Below are 20,448 nucleotides of genomic sequence, written 5' to 3' on the forward strand. Positions count from 1 at the left end.
TCTCTCCGAATACAAACAAGGCAGTGCTGCATGTTTCATGGGACCCTGGATATCGGAGAGCGGGTCTGCCGCCGCTTGTTGTAGCCTCGCGCACGGAGGGAGACCGGTTCATTTACGGGGCTGACAGGAGTCCACCCACGGCTGGCGGGCGCAAACGGGACAACCGACCGTAAACCCAAAGGACAAACTGCAACTAGACGGAATTTCCTCTCCATGATATTTGCGCTTTCATCCCATTGATCATTTCCCTGTGTTGTCTACACGGACTTGGGAGATTTGTGTCCTCTTTCCTGGGAATTTATTGGGCTTATTTTCTCTTTATGGTGTGGATACAGCCTCAGATGTTGCTCTGTGTTTGAGCAAGGCCGAAAGGACCAATACATTCTGCTGAAGTTATTCGGGTCTTTTTTTTTTTTTTTTTTTTTGGATCTGTTTATTATTATTTTTTGCGCATATTCCCAGCCGGCGTTTCTTGCATTAGGACACCATGCAGACTGCTCTTTTAAATTATGTTTTCAAATTGAGCGCAGCCGATTAAGGCTTCTTCAGACACAGGATTCACTGCCTCGGGTTTTGGGTTCCGATTAATACAGCGCTTTAAGAAGATGCCAAATGTTCAAATGTTCCCGCTGTGTTTGGATTTACCACTTTTCCTACGATTTTAATGCAGTTTCCCCCCTCCACCACCCCCCCCTCAACACACGTTTGGCCCCCACAGTTTCTACCTCTGCTGGCGGCGAGCTGATCACCACATAGCTCGTGTTTTCCTTGCGTGCTCGACAATAGTTCGTGTTTTGATAATAATCCCCGGCTATCGTCCTGCTTCGTATGATGTATGAGAGTGTGGACGTTGTGGGACTGACTCCCAGCCCGAACCCGTTTTTAATGATGGATTACTACAACCAGAGCAGAGGATGCTTGATCCCAGAGAAAGGACTGGTGCCCGGAGCGCCCCATCCCTACAGCACGTCCATCAGAAACCAGCACTGGAACGGCTCCAATCACTGTAGGTGCCTTTTTCCTGCCTCCTCCAACTTCATTTCACTAATTGATGAAGTTAAAGCCTCTGTGTCCATGTATGTGTGTTTATATCTTGTATGAATGGCGTGTCATTTTGTGTGTGTGTGTGTTTTTGTTAATCACACGACTGTTCGTTATTATAAGGCCTTTTTTTATTCCCGTGTTACCAACCTGTTTTATCTCAATAATTTAAACAAGGTAATATGTGCCAAACAGCGTTGCATGTTCACCATCACCGAGCTTCATAACTGCATTATATATACTTGACCCACTTTCAGCTCTCTCTCTCTTCTGCCTCTGTATGCGCCCTGGCTGGGTTTTTTTTTTCTTTTCTGAGAAACGTCTGAGAGACTGCGGCGCTCTGATCCAGGCCACGTTATCCAAAGCTTTTTGCGTTCCAGAAATATGCACTTAATACAAACAAGGTTTTGCAAGCCATGCCAACGTTAATCAGATCAAACTTTCCTGCCAGTGTTATCCCTAGGTCCCTCTGGTAATCTGGATAGCTGCACCCACAGGCCACAGTTCCTGAGCAGCACGGCCTGGGCTGGACAGTGCTGTCTGTTTAATGTGCCAATCAGGATTTGCGCTAATGTATTTTAAACCAGTGGGTTATATATATATATATACATATACATATACATAATATATATATATAATATATATATATATATATATAATATATAATTATAATAAATACAACCAGAAATGAATATGTGTAGGCTCCTGCCCGAGACAGGCCTTTCTGCCATGTCTAGAAATAGCATGTCAGTGTCTGATGATGCTTTTAATACCTCAGTAAGACTTAGTTTGAATAAGTGTGTGTGTGTGTGTGTGTGTGTGTGTGTGTGTGTGTGTGTGTGTGTGTGTGTGTGTGTGTGTGTGTGTGTGAGATTGGTGTAGGTTTTCTTTTCCTCCTGAGTTGAGTAACCACTGCCAGTAATGGGAGATTTCAGTTTATTGATAGGGTATCTGCTGCAATAAGAGAGAGTTTTATTGCGACAACAAAGTATCACCAAGGCCATTCCCATTCTTTACCTCAAATGAGCTGCACGGCACAAAGCTCGAGCAGGCCTTTATGGAAGAGATGGCTCTGTTGTCTTTCACAGCTGAAGGAGTGTAAAAGGCAGGAATCTCCACAGGCTCTTAAGGGCCAATTTCCTCCTCGTCGCAAGACTATAGAAAACACACGACAAAGGGAATTTCTGATGTTTGGCAGCAACGGGAAAAAAAAAAGCGGGTTATGTTTGTAGCTGTATTCTTTTTCACTGCTTGTTGCATGAAATAAGACATTTCTTTTAACTAAAATGACAAGTGGCATGCGTTAGTCAAAGTAAAACTAACCAGCAGGCTTCATAGTATTTATCGAACTGACCCACTAAAGAACTCTAGTGGCAGCATTGATTCAAACCATGTGAGCTCGTCTCAGGGAGACTGTGGGGGTTTGGCCCAGGAAAAGACCTCTGATCCCTTACTCGACTCCACATTGTGTTGCTCAACGGAGGAGTTGCAGTGTGTGTGTGTGTGTGTGTGTGTGGGGGGGGGGGGGTTAGCATAGCTGCTCTTTGCCTTACTGCTTGAATGTAATAAAAAATTTAGTGCACAACCAGGGAGCAGCGGGAGGGAGGGAGGCACAACATCCGTTAGTGTCATCACGTGGCAGAGAGGCTTATTGGATCATAGGGATACAAAACAAAACAGACACAAGAGGAGCAAGTTTTTTTTTTTTTTTTAACCTCCCGTTCTTAAGCAGGAATCCAAAGCAGTCAGGCTCAAAAGCACGAGACAATCCCAAAAACATCTGCTGGCTTCGTCTCTTTCTTTGCTTTTTTTTTTAAACACCAGCTTCACAGACAGTAGTCTCATGGTATGTTATCCTCTGCACGTGGGTTTGGAAACAGATTGCTGGTGGAGTTTAAAAATGTTTTTACCCCCTTCAGTTCTTTTTTCCTTTTTGGTCCTCTTGTTTTTTCAACCTCTCCACATCGGGTCTAACTATTCATTACGGGCTTTACAGACGAGCTCTTTGGCTCTCGGAGTGCACTCAATGACATCTTTGCCGAAGTAAACGGCCTCCTGGACCCATTAAGTGGCTTGGAGCAAATCCAGATCATATCATATCATCCCTGGCGTTATTACTTCTTTAAGGATGCTGCCACTTTAGCCCGTTTGACTGTTTACATCCAGCGGCTGTCAGCGCAGGTCTTTTCCAGTCCCAGACGGGGTCAGCAAAGCTTATAACCTGGATACATGCACAGCAACAATGCTGGATCTTTATGGTGAAAGGGCTTTGGCCGCGCAGATTAAATGCACTTGATTATTTCCCTGAGTGCTTGTCAGAATCCTTACAGCAATTATGGGCTCATGCATGAAAGAATGTGTATGGCCTTGTTCACATGACTGTCACACACTAAAAGATGGGGGGGGGGGGGGGGGGTTCCATGGTGGGCTCAAATGCTAACCAGCCTCTTCAACCAGGCTTCTTGCTTCTTTGTTGTTTTTCTCAGGCTGTCCACCGTACGAAAGAAAGCGGTCACCCGGGTTTTCCATACAGAGTAGACGAGGCAGAGAGAAGGGCAAGCTTTAGCTAGTTTGTCTTCTGACGGCCGAGCCTTTCCAGTGGGGCTATTGGAAACGAACGCTTTGTGTCTGAGGGGCAAGTGACCGGCAGCCTAATCTGACTCATGTGGTATTTAAGTGCGGAAGTCCTTTTGCCTAGCAGGAGAGTAGACCCGAGAAAAACCAGATGGTATTTTATTGTTTTTCGGTGCAACGGACTGTAAGAGCAGGAGCAATTTTGGGCAATGATGAAGGGGGAGGTTGGTTGGAGTGGATTCTTTTAAAGAGGGGGGAAAAAAGCAAGAAAGTTTGAGCTTTCCTGGTGAAGCACAAACCCATGTGGTTTCTCTTTTGGCTTTCTGAGAAGCTGCAGCAGCAAGAGTGTCCCTAATTGTTTGTGCTGTTAGGTAGCAACATTGAAAACTGTGGACGGACGTGTGTGTGTGTGTGTGTGTGTGTGTACGTTCTGCAGGCCAGCAGATCGGTGTCGGCCTTGCGAAAGAACTGCGAATATCAATTCCTCGCCCTCCCCTTTTTATTTATACATGCAGATTTCATTTGCCAAGTGTTTGCTGAGCGTAAACAGAGAGAAGCGAGACATGTCCTCAAGCAGAATTAAGTCGAGCGTTGGAGGTTTTGACATTGAAGAGAGGTTTGCTGTCGTAAACAGCTGGAGAAAAGGTCGTCCATTAAGGCCGAACATAAAGCGCCACATTTATTTTCTTGATTAATCCACTCAGGATTTCTTGGCAAAGCTGCTTAAAACTTTTGTAAAATTACAACTTGTGACTTTGTTGACATGACGCAATAATGCAAATTCCAGGCTTTAATATTCCTAAACTGGAGTCTTTGTCCTTTAATGTTAACGCCAAGTCCCCGAGCCTTGTTTTATTTTATGGACGTGCTGACGAGAGAATGGACCTTTCCTCTCTGGGCTTTGTTGATCCCAAATTGATGGAACCGGTGAGATGGATGGACAGCATTGAGGCAAGGTCTCCTGTTCTGAGAGGGGAAGCGTCAGGCAGCCTCCTTATTGTGCCACGTCTGCCTAACCCCTTTCAGCCAATGGCGACAGTGATTTAGTAGCCGGAACGCCTGGAACGCCACGGAAAGTGTGTGTGTGTGTGTGTGTGTGCGAGAGAGAGAGAGAGAGAGAGAGATCAGTATGTCAACAGAAACACGCCTCTTTTCACCTTCAGGTGAACATCAATAACACATTTTGTCTTCAAGGTATGTTGGTAATGGCAAAGGGGTGAAGGGAGTTCAACTCTGCTGCCGCCGCTCTCCTGGGAAAGGCCGCAGGGCAGCATTTCACAACCTGCCATCACTCGCTCCCCAAACGGCACCTTGCCACCAACCTTCAAAGCTGTTGCTGCCCTTTTTTTGTTTTTTTATGTGATTCATCATCTACTATTGAAACATTTGTGTACTTGTAGCGATGCCCTCAGATTGGGATGTCACCAGGATCAACGGAGACAGGTGTGTGTTTGATAGCGCAGTAAGTCATCTCGTGAAGGTGTAACGAGTGGGTGCGGTCCTTCACCTTGGCTTTAAGACACGCTCAGACAATACTGTAGTGGCTGGGTGGCAACTTTAATTTTCTCCTGATGGTGGCATAATGCAGCGGCTCTCCATGTTGAGCGTGTCAGAAATTCAGCATTTTGTTTTGTCTGTGCAGTTTGTGAACACGCGCTCATTCCCCACACGATTGGGCCCCGGCTTGCTTGTAGAGAGAATTAGCCTGGAGTCATCAGTCGGAGAGTACTGTACACCAGTTCGGTTTGTCACTAAATCCCCAAACAAGGGTTTGTGTATACGCCAAAGTCCACTTTGATGAACAAAGCAGGGCGGACTGAAAAGATCCAGGCCATTGATTCATCGGGGCTTAAAAAAAGGCAGTTGATTGCAGAAATTGTGACATAGGGCCGTAATCTCACTATCAATAATTACAGTCTTCCCCCGTGTCAGTCCTGTTACACACACACACATACACACGCGTACAGGGGTGAGAGGGAGATCGAAACAGTTCAGGTTAAAGGGGGGGGTTCTTCCCTCTAAAATATTCATAGCTTCTTCATTTAAATCAATTCGGCTCTACGGGGGCAGTCGAGCGTCAACTGTCAGAAATTGAGCTGGGCCTGTTGTAATCACTTCTTTACTTATCTCTACAGATGGCTTGTTCGCAATGAGCTCTGCATGGCTAGCTCACCGGCACATTGAGGGCTCTCTCTCTCTCTCTCGCTCTCCCCTTCCCATCTCTCCGCCCTATCTCCTTGTTTCATCCCCACCCTCTCATAATGGAACACACATAAATTCATCTGGGTATTGAACCAGGGACATTCATCACCCCAGAATTCATCTGCGAGGCATTTTCATTCCCAAAGTGTCTCCTTTCTCTCTCTCTCTCTCTCTCCCCCCTCTCTGTTTCCCATCTCCATGGTGGCATTCACCGCATGGCAAGCCTGAGCCGGGCAGTCAGTGTCACGATTAATCTTTAATGCTCGCCTGCCCTAATTTTCCCTCATATTTTACAAGACTTCCTGCCCTCCAACCCCCCCTTTTTGCCAACATCCGCTATATATAGAGTGATTACATAGAATGCTGCCTTGTTTCATCAGTTGTGGACGACCACTGCCTGCCTCTCCTGTGCAGTCAGCCACTCTCGCTCTCTCTCAAGCCACTCGCTCTAGGCCAAAGCACAGGGTCTCCCGCTTCCACCGACATACTCATCCCCAGTCTCCCTGTGGGGGGGGATCTGTGTTAACATCACATGGATGACAACTGTGTACACCTCCAAGAAGTTCACACACGCACAAACACACATACACCGCAGTGGAATGCCCTTCTATTTTAAGAGCGGGACAGCCGAGAAAATAGGGTAGAGGTTAGTATGCTAAAAATACGAGAGCCCGGCCGTTCTTCTGCTGTCTGGGCGAAAAATAGCACCGTGTTGCTGCCGTCTCAGTCAGCGATGTTAACTAAGGAGCAGAACGCTGTGCCCTGGCTAATGTTTGTGTTCCATGGAAGATAAAAGAGGGAGGGATGTGCACACAGAAACACAAAGTCCCCTTGGCTACACTTCTGCTTGTATTAATCAGCTAGCAGATCCTGAGACGGATAAGATGGAAGAAATGTCGTGTTTGAGACGATCTCCTTTCGGTTGCTAACTGGAGTCCTTATTTACCTCCCTTTCATGAGACCTGGTGTTGGTGTCTTTAACATGCCCCCAGGGAGCACACAGGGCACGTTCGGAGGAAGACGAGCCCTCTCTGTATGTCTTGATTTATGGAAGCTTCTTTCTGAAGTAACTTTAGATATCCTTATTGTTTATCATCTCCTCTTCGGTTCTCTCTCATGTCCAGCCGGGCTCAATCTGCTCCCACTTAGTGACAGAGGAGCTTGGTCTGTCTGGACGCCACTGTCTTCTCTTTCCCACAGCCCCTCTGAATCATTTCATATTCATTACGTGTCTAGCTGGAGCCCGGCCTCTGACATTTGACTCTTAAAGGCCCACCTGGGACCGGGATGAAATAGACTGCCAACAGTGCGGCGGAGGTGGGAAGGAAGAAGTGTAGTGACGGATAGGACGGCATGTTCGACTGACTGCTCGGGTTACCGGCTGCTTGTTCCCTGTAACCCTGATTGTGATATTAGCATTGTGTGAACTGGGAGATGCCCTGTAGCTAAGCATATCCCAACACGTGTAGGTTAAGAGGGGTGAATGACAAGAGACCGAAACAACTGGATCCGGTTTATTATGAATAGAGCCCACTGTGTGTTAAAAGGGACGCGCTCTGATATCAAGCGGCCCCTTCGTTTCAGAGAGACGTATTGTCTAACCTTCGCCGCGACCTGTAGTGTCTTATCAGGGCCATTGTTAGTGAAGTACCTCGGCAGAGGGAGAGAGAGAGAGAGATATCTCGGTAATTAAGTGCTCATGTCAGATGCTGAGGAGCACTCATTGACAAATAAATGTCACAACCCTCTGTGATGCTACTTCCTGGACGGGTTAAGTTGGTGCCCTGTGTGATGTTTGATCGTTTCTGACAGCTTCGTACAGACAATGCACAGGGCTGGGATAGAAACAGATACAGCTCTCAGAATGACATGTGCCCTCCTCTCTGGATGAAACTAGACACATACATGTCTTTTGTGTATTCCTCATTCCTAGTCATCTTATTTCCAAAAGCGCCCGCAGGCCCGGATGTTCCTTCAGATTTCGGGAAGGGGGGGGCGGGCTGATGGGGAAATGTGCAACCATGCAGCACTTAGAGAGGAGAGGGCACATTCTGTTATTCCACGGGAGTTTTAACAGTAACTTGAGGAAAGCTTTTTATAGTAGGCCAAAAAGACGAAGGGCGGGCAGAAAAGAGAGAGTGAAGAGTGAAGAGGGGCATTTGTTCTGCAGGAGTCTAAATTGTGTATTTAGTTACACTTTCACACTTGAGTAATTTAGACGATGACTGGAGAGTTAAGCCAATTTATTGTCTTAATGCGTTGCCGTTTGCACATATACACCATTGTGTAGTGCTCCAAATGATAGTGCCGTTGCACAGCACCGTTGCTTCTGTGCCGGTTCCACAATAGAGCTGGATTATTGTGTCTGGGCTGTCAGCACCTTTCAGCTGAAAGAAAACGAGCGGTAGGGGAGGTGGGGGAGAGAAGAGGAGGAGAGAGAGAGATCTCGGGCATCGGGAGAAGAAGGGGGGGGGGGGGGGGGAGGCTCTGGGAGAGCTGGCATTTTCAAATAATCTCTGTGGAGCCTTTCAGGGGGTTTAATGTCATTTTTGGCCTCTGGATTTTTGCCCTTTTCTACTTTGAACAAAAAGCACTGCAGAGCAAATGGGGAGGAAAAGAACGGGGAAGGGAGACATCAGCCAGGAAGAAGGAAAGGCTGATATTATTAGTGTTCTAGTGCGACCGATGGAGCCTTGGCCTTCATCCAATGGCTGCCAATAGGCCAGCGTTGGCACATTGAGTCTGGTACAGAATGACCTATATCCCCGTCCTATTTAGCACATTGCAGCATATGTCTTTATCCTGCCCATCTCTTTATCCATTCCTCACTCTAATTTCTTTATTTGTATCAAGTGTCATGATGAGACAATAGCCCCATGTCTCAGTTATTTTGCAGTTTGTTTTGTAATAATGTGCGTGTCCCAGTTGCCTTGGCAAAACCCGTTTCCACTCTCCCGGCCTCATCATGTTTTAGCTCGTTCAAAATTGAGCCTTTTCAGAAATAGAGATGTTAAACAGTGAGAGCAGATAGATGGCAGCTTAAGCCGACCAGCGCTTTTCACTTAGAACCTTGCGTGCAAAGCTGCATGGCTGCCCAAATGTGCCCCTCCTGGCTACAGGCAAGAGTGGCAACACTAATCTTCTCTGCCCCGTGTGAATTATGGATTGGATGTAAGGCAGCGATTAGACACGCGCACCTACCCACATGTCACTGTGCTGTGGCGACTAGCTAGGATCCCTTCAGAGAGGGTTTCCCCTCTCAGCTGCACATGAAAGTCTAGCCTACAGTGCTCATGTCTAACCGGGCCACCCAGCCTCACCTTCTCCACACCTCAAGTCAACCTCCACGTCTGAAGCCAGCGAGAGAAGAAATCCGCTCTAGCACATATGCTTGCTAAAGCCTTTCGTGGCTGTAATCCCCCAAAACCAGGAAGAGATGCATGGGAATCTTGGTCAGCTGATTTTAAATAAGAAGGAAGGGAAGGAGGAACTACGGCAAGGTTGAAGCATATCCCCCACCCCTCCTCCCACCCTCCCTAAAGCCTGCTGGGATGCTCCTTGGGCTTGGCATACCCAACCCCACCTGCCCTCACTGCTCAACGTGAAGCTCCATCACTGGCTTCCCCTGAGGTGGCCTACTTGGGACTGTTTGATCTCATTGTAGAAGAAAGTGAGCTCGCCCGCTGCCTGGCAGGCAGAGAGAGCTCCTTGATGCTGAGGGTTGGGGAGGTGGAGCAGGCTTCAGTGGAGAGGCTTAATAACTGTATTAACATCGGTGGCTCCCCCAGGACCCACGCCTACACAGCAGAGGGAGGAGGGTGGGGGGCTCTATAAAGCTCTCCTTCTCACACTTTGAATGCTCTGCCCTCATTTTCTCTTGCTCTCTTCTCTGCTCCGTTTGTTCAATTCAGTGTGATTTTATAAATCAAGATATATTAGTGCAACGTGTCTCATTTTCTCCCTCTCTCCTCGTCATCTCACTTCCTGCGACTCTCCATCTCTCCATCTTGTCTTATCTCTTTCTATTTATTTATTCATCACAGACTGACATTGGGATTGTTGTGCCATCACAACGCCCCCCTCATCACATTAATCAAGCTGTCCTACCAATGTGTAATATTACAGTCGACTCTGAATTGAAAGTACGGGACTCTTTCTTCACCTGTGTGTGTCGCTATTCATGACAGGTCCCCTCATCCCCTGAATTATACATTGGAAAGTGTTGAATAATTAATAGGCCCCACTTAGCTTAATGGACAGAGTTAACTGGGAGAGGCGTGGGTTCCTACTTGCAGAGGAACTGGGTCGCAATAAGCATCACCCAGTCACCCCCAGGGTCATAATGAGGCCCCGGTCACAGCGCAGAGAGTCGACAGAGGCCAGCTGGGGTTAACTGGACCCCAGAGGGAACGAGGACAGGAGGGAGAATTGGGAGCATTAACACAAGGCTCACCTGAGGCTCTGCTCAGGTTACTTCCTCTCATTGCTTTGGCAGGCCTGTGTGTGTGTGTGTGTGTGTGTGTGTGTGTGTGTGTGTGTGTGTGTGTGTGTGTGTGTGCATCGGCAGCACGCATGATCCTGTACATGCATGCAATCTTATAGTCTTTTCATGCTAGCTTTCATTCACACACACACACACACACACACACACACACACGTGCACTTACAGATGGAACAGGCATGTTTAACTCTTTACACATGGACGCATAGTGTTCTGATTGAAGTGTTCCTTTATAGATAATTATCTGCTGCGGTTTGCTCCTTGAAGAAGAACATAGAGCATTACATCTTTACATCAAGCATGTATTTGAAGTTTCTACACGCGCATAAATATGAAAAACTGTCGTCATAATCTGGAGCAATGATAAATGACAACCAGAACAGGAATCAATAAGCCAGCGCTGTTTGTAGCTCTGCCAGTGTTCCTCCACAGGCTGTTTCTATGAACCAGTCGACCGATGACATTGTCGGCTGAAACAATGTTTTATCCTTTAATATTACAAATGCTTTTCATTTTATATTCCATCTGTGAAAGACCTAATTATTTTAGACGAGAGATCACTGTAGCGAGAGATCAACTGTGTGTGTGTGTGTGTGTGTGTGTGTGTGTGTGTGTGTGTGTGTGTGTGTGTGTGTGTGTGTGTGTGTGTGAGTGTGTGATGATCAAATGGCTCCCTCCAGGCTCTGTGGAAAGGTCAGGGATCCATGCAGGAAATTAGTGTCTGTGGAGGCACAGACAACACACACACACACACACACACACACACACACACACACACACACACACACACACACACACACACACACACACGGGAAGGAGGGGAAAGCACAGCCCATACTCGAGGAAGCTAAACATGTCCTTCATTAAATTTCTAGTAACATCCCACTGCGCTCCCCTGATGACTCCGCCTGCTCTCATCAGCCATTTTTTCTAAGCAGCGAGCTAACTTAACCTCCCGGTGCTGCCGACAAGCACCTCACTTTTAATTTTTTATTTTTCTGCATTAGCGCTGACACTAAAGACAAATGAGTCTGCCTCTCCCCGCCCACCCGTTCTCTCCTCTCGCTCTTCCCAAATCTTCCACTAAGGAGCCCCCCGACGCTACACATCGAGACAGCTGAATCAAATGCGTGTCATCAGTCATCATTAGGGGGCATGAGCAGGAGAGCACTAGCTGCCAGTGCAGTCGTGAGCCTCAGGTTTAAAAGCTACCGCTGTGATCTTTAGTGCATTTGCCGCCTCACTTTATTCAGAGGTCTCTGGTGACGTGTGCAGCCTAGTAATTTCAGCATATGAATCAGTAGAATGTGTGTGTGTATGAACAATCTGTTGTTTGCTTAGTTTCTGTCTCATCAATGTGCTGCTGGCTTGTTTTCCTCTGTGTCTGGCTATTCTAAATATGTCAGCTGTCTCCTCTGGGTCTTTAGGCCATTTTAACCCCAGCGGTGACCTAGTAACCTCCCAGAGTCCCCGGCATTATTGAGCTCTTTAACAGACTAGTGACAGGATAATGGCAGGCTTACTGCATCTTCTTGTCCACACCCTCGCAAATACCTCCACTTACATCCTCAATCATATGCTTTCAACTCCAAAACTTGACATGGGTGTTTTGTGCTAATTTATGAAGGGAGCTGATGTCATTATGGGTTTCATGTACAGTCGAGGAATGTACGTTAGCCTGCTCAGGCATGACGCGCAGGGGAAAGTACAAGCAAGTTTAACTATTAGCGCTAAGTCACGTTGACGAGTACGTGAAGTGACAAACCTAAATGGGTGTCTTGATTCCTTTAAGAGGAACGGCCCGGTGAGGAGGAACATTATTTAGGGTTATCGAACACAAGCTGCACTCGCGGCGTTTCCCCCCCACTTCCACAATCACACTGATCAGAGCCTGGTAATCCTTTCCCCCCTGTGATTGACTATTGTAGAGAGAGAGAGACAGAGAGAGACAGAGAGAGACAGAGAGAGAGAGAGAGGCAGTTTAACATGACAAAGCGTGTCCCTGGTGATCCTCTCTTCTCCTCCCCAGAGCCTCTTCTCTTGATCCCTTGTTCACTCTTTTTCTTCTTCTTCTTCTTCTTCTTCTTCTTCTTCTCCACCTCCTCCTGGCCTCTCCACTAGTCCACTTCAGCCCTCTAATGCAAATAGCCCTCGGCCCCCTCCATATTTATGACCTGCTTCCTCCACTGTTAAATATGCGCTTAAGAACGAAGGTCTTTGAATGCTGCCAGTCACATTGGATTAGCGAGTATCAATAGGCAGATAACCTCTCTGTTAAGAGTGAGTGGAGAGCAAACACTCCAGCATAAGCATTCATGAGGGCCTCCAAACACTGAGAGGCACTGTGTGTGGCACTCGGCTCAATAAAGATGAATAGGGTCTGATTAATGTGATTGGATGTCATTTCAGCGCAGGCGGACAGAATCATGGCGTGCATTACATTTGGCAGTATTTCTTCGCCTGGGATTGTTTAAAAAGTGTTTACGATCTCTGACTAATTTAAGTCGTATGTTCTCAAAATCAACTTCTTAAAAAGACTTTTCTTTTGTCTATTCTTGTGTCGCTTCCAGCACTTAGTGATTACTTTAAGGTCACAGGAATGTTTTCAGGCCTCTGACCCTTTGGCTTCTTATTACAGGTTGCTTGTAATGTCGTTGACCTTTTCATTTTTACGTGAATAGAGGGAATAGAAGCTTATTTGTCTGTTGCACTCTTCCTAAGTGGCTGTGGGACGGCTTGCATGTTAACATTAAAGGCTTTTGTTGGGGAGTTTGTGGACCGGGTTAGGCCCAGGTTTGATGTTGCTTTGGTACCTCTCCCTGGCTCCTGGTATGTACGAGTGCAGTTTGTTATCGCACGCAGTCATCCACTCACGCACAATGCTATAATTAACCAGCACTCTGTAAAAGAGAGGCTTAATGTTTCATGAAGCCATTTTCACAGTCAGAGCGGTAACATTAAAGAGGCTGCGGTTTCACTCGGGTGTTATGATCCAACGGTGACCTTGATCTTGAATCGTGTGCCATAAGGTGTCTCGGCCGTAAGTCACTCTTGGAAGGGTTTTATTAATTTGAGAGAGTTGACAAAGGGAGGTTACACCTTCTCACATTCTGCGAGTGGAAGCAAACATGTCAGCACGCACGGCTTTTTTAAATGCTTGCCTCCTTCTCCTCAGATGCCCTCTCTATTTTTATCAGTCCCTGTTTCTCCTCCCTCCCCGCTCTCTCACAGTCCCCCCCCCCCCTGCCTCTTAATGTGGGTCAGTGATGTCATCCGCTGCTGGATGCTTGTGATTATATGACACATATGTACTCCTGAATAATGATAAATGCTTAGTAATAGAACATATATTGATAATAAGCACATGCAGTCAGCCGCCGTAGCTCCATCCCTCTCCGCCTCCTGTCTTCTCGCTGCTATTTACCTCATCTTTCTGGTACAGTGAGTGCAGGGAGCACTCCCCGTGCCACAGCACTGTGGCTTACAGTAAAAGAAGTTATCCACTGAGCTCCTTACCTTTGAATGGGGCCATTAATCATGGTTAGAAGGATCACAGCAGCCAGCTTTTTTACACACACACACACACACACACACACACACACACACACACACACACACACACACACACACACACACACACTACAGTAGGATAGACTGGAGTTGGAGAGCCATCTAGTGGTGAATAAGTAACACTGAACAAAAGAAAACAGCTAAAATTGCTTTTCTGAATGGAATGGAGGCTTGAAATTTTATTATGGGATACATTGCGAGCCATCTTTTGCTCGGCTGCTTTTAGTTTAACGGTAATGCTTTTTTCTGATTGCGGTCATCTTGTGCAGAGTGTGCCGATTGCTCATCTTGGTGTCCTCAGCAGTGACTTTGGCCTGAAGCTGGTCTGGGCTGGTGAGGAAGGAGAGGCTGGCCATCTGGGGCCAGCAGGGAGTCTCTCTGCTTTTCTCTCACACACACGCACGCACGCATGCGCGCACACATACACACACACACACACAAATGCATGCTTGTGCATAATTTACCTGCACACACTCAAATTATGCACATGCAAGGTGACAAACACAAACTGATATGAATAAAAACGCTTTAACAGAAATGCACTCGGACAGCAAGACTTAAACACCGTACACTCTCACACACTTGCACACACAGAAGGTGGACCCCCTGCTGGCGCTGGGGGGGGCGCCTGGGTGACCTTGTGTCTGTGAGCAGACAGTTCCAGACGACAGTGCCAGGCCTGCTGCCAGGTGGCAATGCCAAGCAAGACGGCGTCAGAAGGAGAGGAGGGGGAGGGGGGGGGTGTTAGGAGCAAGTGGAGGGTTACAAGGGAAACGCCTGTAAGCCTGGTGCCACATTATCATCCACCTGACAGTGTGTGGTTACAGAAGACCAAGACTTGTGGTCGAAATGAAGGTTAACGTAGAATAAATCATGAAAGGAAAGAAAGTTTGCAATTGCATTTAGATACATGAAATATGTTGTTCTACACACGTTGCCCTTTGCCTGGCACAGTGGTCCCCAACATGGGGGTCACACATTTCTGCTGCATAAAACTATAATTACAGGTCATATATATATATATATTTCTCTACTATCTGAGAAGGTTTCTGATTTTGCTTTGTTTTTAATATATTTAAAATATATATTTAAAAAAATATATATATATATAAATATATATTTAAAAAATAATATATATATATATATATATATATATATATATATATATATATTTAAAATATATTTTTTAATATATATTTAAAATATATATTTTAATATATATTTAAAATATATATTTAAATATATATTTAAATATATATATATAAATATGTGTATGAGATGCCATATTTAAAGAGCATTTCCGCTAAGTAACTTTATTCCCACTACTCTCCATTTTGAATCTTCAGGGATGATCTTATGCTTCAGTTGCACAATCCTTAAAACTGAATTTATGTTGGTGAGTTCAGACCAACCGCCGTACTTCAGTACCTCCCTCCCCCACAAAGCGATCACCCACATATTCCTCGAGGAAGGTGTTATTCAGCGGCAGAAAAAGTAATAAAAGTAAAATAAGATGAAGCAAAGAATGATGGAGTAACAGCGCGAGGGGAGGATAACATCAGCCAGATAGGCAGGATAGCAGAGAAAGATGAAGGCTGCGAGAGGAAGGAGTATTGAACTCCATGCGAGTGAGAATGAAAATCTAAAGTTGAGAGAGCAGAAGGGGGGAGGAGGGGGGGGGGGAAGAAGAAGCTGGAGGACAGGGAGAGGGAGAAAGTTTCATCACTGTCGACGGTGGCTCTGCGCTGCGAGCAGCAGGAGCAGGGGGAACATTGACATTTTTATCTTTCCATTGAATTTAATCTGTGTGATGGACGAGCTGCCAGCGCTTTAATTTTCCTCACACGAATTATCCCTGTCTGCCCACCTCTCTCTGTCTTGTATACACACACACACACACACACACACACACACACACACACACACACACACACACACCGAGCCACTAACAGAAATTGTCCATTAACTGCACACTGCAGCTGAAATCCACTATGAGAACAAATGATTGAGTGATGGCTGTGTGTGTGTGCTGTCACAGTATTCTGTACACGTTACACACCGCCTCTTGTAAATCATTTTTATGCAATGAACACGTAACAGCAAACAATCCAGGATGCAAGTTCCCCCATTAGCATTCATATTCTCATAATGCATTTTGAAAGATGCATCGCTGTAAGTTAGCTCGCACACAAACATCAAATGCACACACACACACACACACACACACACACACACACAGACATAATAAAAAAAAAGCAAGGCAGTATTTCTTTCATTTTTGCTCCCCAGCTGCAGTCCCCCCCGCCCCCCCCCCCCCCCAACCCAAGTTATTGCATGTGGCAATTCGCCATGACAGATCGTCAGTCGTGCCTAATAGTTCTTTAATGACTTCATTAAATTGTGTTGTGCGGCTTATGATTGTGCTGCCAATTTGTCAGCGCGGGTAATGTCTGGGCGCTAGGGATGCCCCACTTTTATTTGTGAATTAATTGGACATCGACTGTGTTGCAGCCCCCCACCGCAGCCCCCTGCCTCCTCCCCATGGCAGCCAGGACGCAGATTCCCAATCAGCGCCACAAGCAGGGCTGATCCAAATATGTTCAGTTTGATGTGACTGGGCTCAGAAGCTGAGAGTTGCCTAAAGAGGGTGTTCCTTCCCTAACTAACACATAATTAGCTCATTAAAGTAAATGGAAGTGGGAAGCATTTTATTTATTTATTTGCTTTAAATCTGTCCCATCATAACGTACTAATATGGGCTTCTGAGTCACACTTTGCTTTGTCCTGCTGCATATCCACGTGCGTACATATAAATAACAAAATAGCCAGCAAATAATGCATCACCATGCTCTTTCTGCACAGCGGGCTCGTCTTCTCTTCTTGTTGTGGCGAGCAGTGCTTAGCCATAACATAGTGCAGCATCAGACTTCAAGCCCCCGCCTTCCTCCCTCCCTTCATGTTCTCCCAGGCAGGGAGGCCTGTCTGTGGGCTGATGGATGTGCGGCAGCGCCAGAGTGGTGCATCCCTCCCTGGCCCCGGGCCATGCCCCTCTGTCACAGACACTGATCTCCCATCAGCCTGAGCGCTCTCACCCTTAATGGTCAAGGTTAGGATTAAGACAAGGAAAATCTGATCTCGGGTCAGCAGCTAGGGGGAAATCTAGGTACCTCGAGGGGAAGTAGACACGCGAGAACTGATAGAGATGAGTTTAGGAAAGTGGGATGATTTAAAGCACAAGAAATACAATTTTGGAAAGGGGAGATGGTGTGCATTGGTGAGAATGGAACGAGAGCAGGAAAGAGAGTGTGTGTGTGTGTGTGCGTGTGTGTGCGTGTGTGTGTGTTGTATAACCAAGAGAGAGAGAGAGAGAGAGAGAGAGTTGTGAGAGGAAGAGAGCGAAAGCTGGAAGGTTTTTTCCGGTATGGGCTCGAGCCGAGCCCTTTTAAAACCATTAGAGGCAGGATATTTGTCATATTATGTTATTAGATTAGCCGGGACCCCTAATGAAAGCTGTGGCAATTTGTCAGCCTTATGGATAGCTCCATCCCCCACCACTATTTATCAACTAGCACCCCCCTCTCACCCCCAGCCTCAACACACACGCACACACACACACACACACACGCACACGCACAACCCAGTCATAGCTAAACTGCACCCCAGTCTGGAAAGGAGAAATGGATGGAGGCTGTAATGGGATTCCAATGCTAAACACCCCGCCTGGTGTGTTTTGTCATTTGGGGTGAGCACACTATTCTCAGCCAGAGGCTACACCACATTGGATTATTTCAAGTTATTTCTTTTCTTCCAATAGCCCTTTTTCCGATGGAGCTGTCTCACAACATTTATCTTCCAGCGTAGGATAAAAGAAGCGATGCTGCTGCTCGCTGCACACACAGCCTCCTCCCCTGCCGACGACTTTGACTTTGATCTTGATCTCAGTTTACCTCGTGGTGGTTATTATGTGCGGCTGTTAGCACGTAGCAACACCTTCTCAAGCCGTCTGTTCAGGTTTAATGATTGGCTGATGAAGGCCGAATAGTTTTTGGTTTTCACTGCAGTTTCTATATTTGGGCTGCAGCTGACGATTCATTTCATTATTTATTCATCGGACGATCATTTTCTAGATAAATCGTTCTAGAAAGGCTCTACGTATGAAGCGCACCTTTTTAAATGGACCAAAGCTTCGACATTAAAGCTGCAGTTTGTCACTTAAGCCAAAAAGTTTTGAATCACAAATGGTAATCCTCCTGTCCTCCCTGTAGCAGTGAGGAACGACCGGAACAAGAAGAAAAAGGATGATAAGAAGCAGGAGTGCACAGAGATCTACGTGCTGAGTCCGGAAACGGAGCGGATGATCGACCGAGTTCGCAAGGCCCACAAGGAAACGTTCCCCTCTCTGTGCCAGCTGGGCAAATACACTACGGTCAGTAGCAAGACGCTGGCCGATATGTACTTCTCGTCACCTGCGCTTATAACTAAATGTATCTGGAAATATCTAAAACATCTTCCTCCCTCCTTCCAGACTAACAGCTCAGAACGACGCGTGTCCTTGGACGTAGACCTTTGGGACAAGTTCAGTGAACTCTCCACCAAGTGCATCATAAAGACGGTGGAGTTCGCTAAGCAGCTGCCCGGCTTCACGACGCTCACCATCGCCGACCAGATCACTCTGCTAAAAGCCGCCTGTCTGGACATCCTGGTAAGAACAACGCACCAGCATTTGTTTTTGATTCACAAACAAAGTTCAAAGTTCTAACTAATTCTGTCCCCGCTGTCTCCAGATACTCCGGATCTGTACGCGCTACACACCGGAGCAAGACACCATGACCTTCTCAGACGGACTCACGCTAAACCGAACCCAGATGCACAACGCCGGCTTCGGTCCCCTTACCGACCTGGTTTTTGCCTTTGCCAACCAGCTACTTCCTCTGGAGATGGATGACGCAGAGACGGGGCTGCTCAGCGCCATCTGTTTGCTGTGTGGAGGTTTGGCACATCTCCTCAAAACGCATTATTTCTCTTTGTTACCTGAGAATCTGTGACATCGTCTTAACCACTTTATTTAAGCTATGACCTGGACTGAGTCTCTGGATGAAATAGCAGTAGGGTGGCTGTGCTGCGCTATCATTTAGCACCACCTAGTGGCTGAGTGTGGTTACGACAGTATCTAATACTCTGTGTTTGTCCTCAGATCGGCAGGACTTGGAACAGGCAGATAAGGTGGACGTCCTGCAGGAGCCCCTCCTGGAGGCGTTGAAGATTTACGTAAGGAGGAGGAGGCCCCACAAACCGCACATGTTCCCCAAGATGCTGATGAAGATCACTGATCTGAGAAGCATCAGCGCTAAAGGTCTGTCACTATAACTACATGTGAATAATGCTACAAAGTGGATACAATGATTGTTCAGTTTGGCTGAAGTATAACTGGTATCATGTCATCCATGAGTTTTGCTTAATGTTTTCAACCCTAACCCTCTTACATAGTGTGGTTAGGGTTAGGGTTAGGGTTAGGGTTAGTAAATGAGTAGCTGCATTGTGTTTTGTAAGATCTTTGGTTGCTTACATTTTCCCATCTCTCCAACCCTCCCTGCAGGAGCTGAGCGTGTCATCACCCTGAAGATGGAGATCCCCGGCTCCATGCCCCCTCTCATCCAGGAGATGCTGGAGAACTCGGAAGGTCTGGAAAGCGGGGCGGCAGGCAGCCGGGCTAGTGGCGCCCCCACAGGCAGCTGCAGCCCCAGTCTGTCTCCTAGCTCTGCCCAAAGCAGTCCAGCCACACAATCGCCGTAGTATCGGCCCACCTTTTTCTTTCCCCTCACGATGCTCTCTGTCTCCTCCCTCGGCGTTCTTAAGAGGAGGGGCGAAGGAGGGGGGGGGGCCCTTGACCCTGACTGCTGAACACAGGAGACCGGCAGAGCCAACCTCCTCCTCTCCTACGACACAACTCCCCACCTCCCGATCTGCTTTCCCTCGCTCCGGAGCACCGTCCTGATGTGAGGGGAGGTAAGGCCGGGCCGGGCCGGGGCAACAGGATGCCTCTGAGAGACCACACCGTAAACACTGCTGAAGACTCCTCCTCCGTCTCCCTCCACTCTCTCTCCTCCACTGCTGCTCCTCCCCTCTCCACCTTTCTCTAAAAGACTAATGGAAACAAATCTGGATGCGGGTGGCGACCAGTTTGGTATGGAACCGAGAGTGGGCGGGGCACCGCGGGACACATATATGATCAAGGACGATGCGTACAGACTGACTTGACGAACACAAGACACTTTTTTTGTTGTACTCTGAGGCAGACTGCAAGCTTGGGACTTGTCAAAAGACCCCCCCCCCCCCCCCCCCCCCCCCTCCTCAAAGACTCTGGGTCTTTTCTCTTTTTCCAACTTAAAAAAAACAAACAGATTTCGTACAAAAGATATATAAATATATAGAGAAAAAGTTAAGGAACTATTGTGATTGACACGTCCAGAACATGAGGACATGGGTAGAAATTGTTGTACTCCTTCACTGTTTGAATCTTTTCATACCCATCGAGAGTATTGAGAGAGACCTTTCAGTTT

The 20,448-nt window shown here is 46.9% G+C and overlaps 1 protein-coding gene across 1 annotated transcript; it reads left to right on the forward strand.

The window, feature by feature from the left end:
* Positions 1-831: 831 nt before the first annotated feature.
* Positions 832-20,230, forward strand: raraa (retinoic acid receptor, alpha a). Its single transcript, XM_029456741.1, has 9 exons — positions 832-1,006; positions 5,016-5,077; positions 5,258-5,358; positions 9,360-9,635; positions 18,134-18,314; positions 18,414-18,590; positions 18,673-18,877; positions 19,083-19,241; positions 19,485-20,230. The coding sequence occupies exons 1-9, from the start codon at positions 832-834 to the stop codon at positions 19,679-19,681; spliced, it is 1,533 nt and encodes a 510-aa protein (XP_029312601.1). The 3' UTR covers positions 19,682-20,230.
* Positions 20,231-20,448: the final 218 nt, after the last annotated feature.

Source organism: Cottoperca gobio, chromosome 19 (genome assembly GCF_900634415.1).
Source record: "Cottoperca gobio chromosome 19, fCotGob3.1, whole genome shotgun sequence".
NCBI lineage: Eukaryota > Metazoa > Chordata > Actinopteri > Perciformes > Bovichtidae > Cottoperca > Cottoperca gobio.

Coding starts and splice junctions, on each gene's coding strand:
- raraa (XM_029456741.1), top strand. CDS start 832: ATGTATGAGAGTGTGGACGTTGTGGGACTGACTCCCAGCCCGAACCCG. Junction 18,315..18,413: donor AGCTGGGCAAATACACTACG/GTCAGTAGCAAG, acceptor CCCTCCTTCCAG/ACTAACAGCTCAGAACGACG. Junction 18,591..18,672: donor CCGCCTGTCTGGACATCCTG/GTAAGAACAACG, acceptor CGCTGTCTCCAG/ATACTCCGGATCTGTACGCG.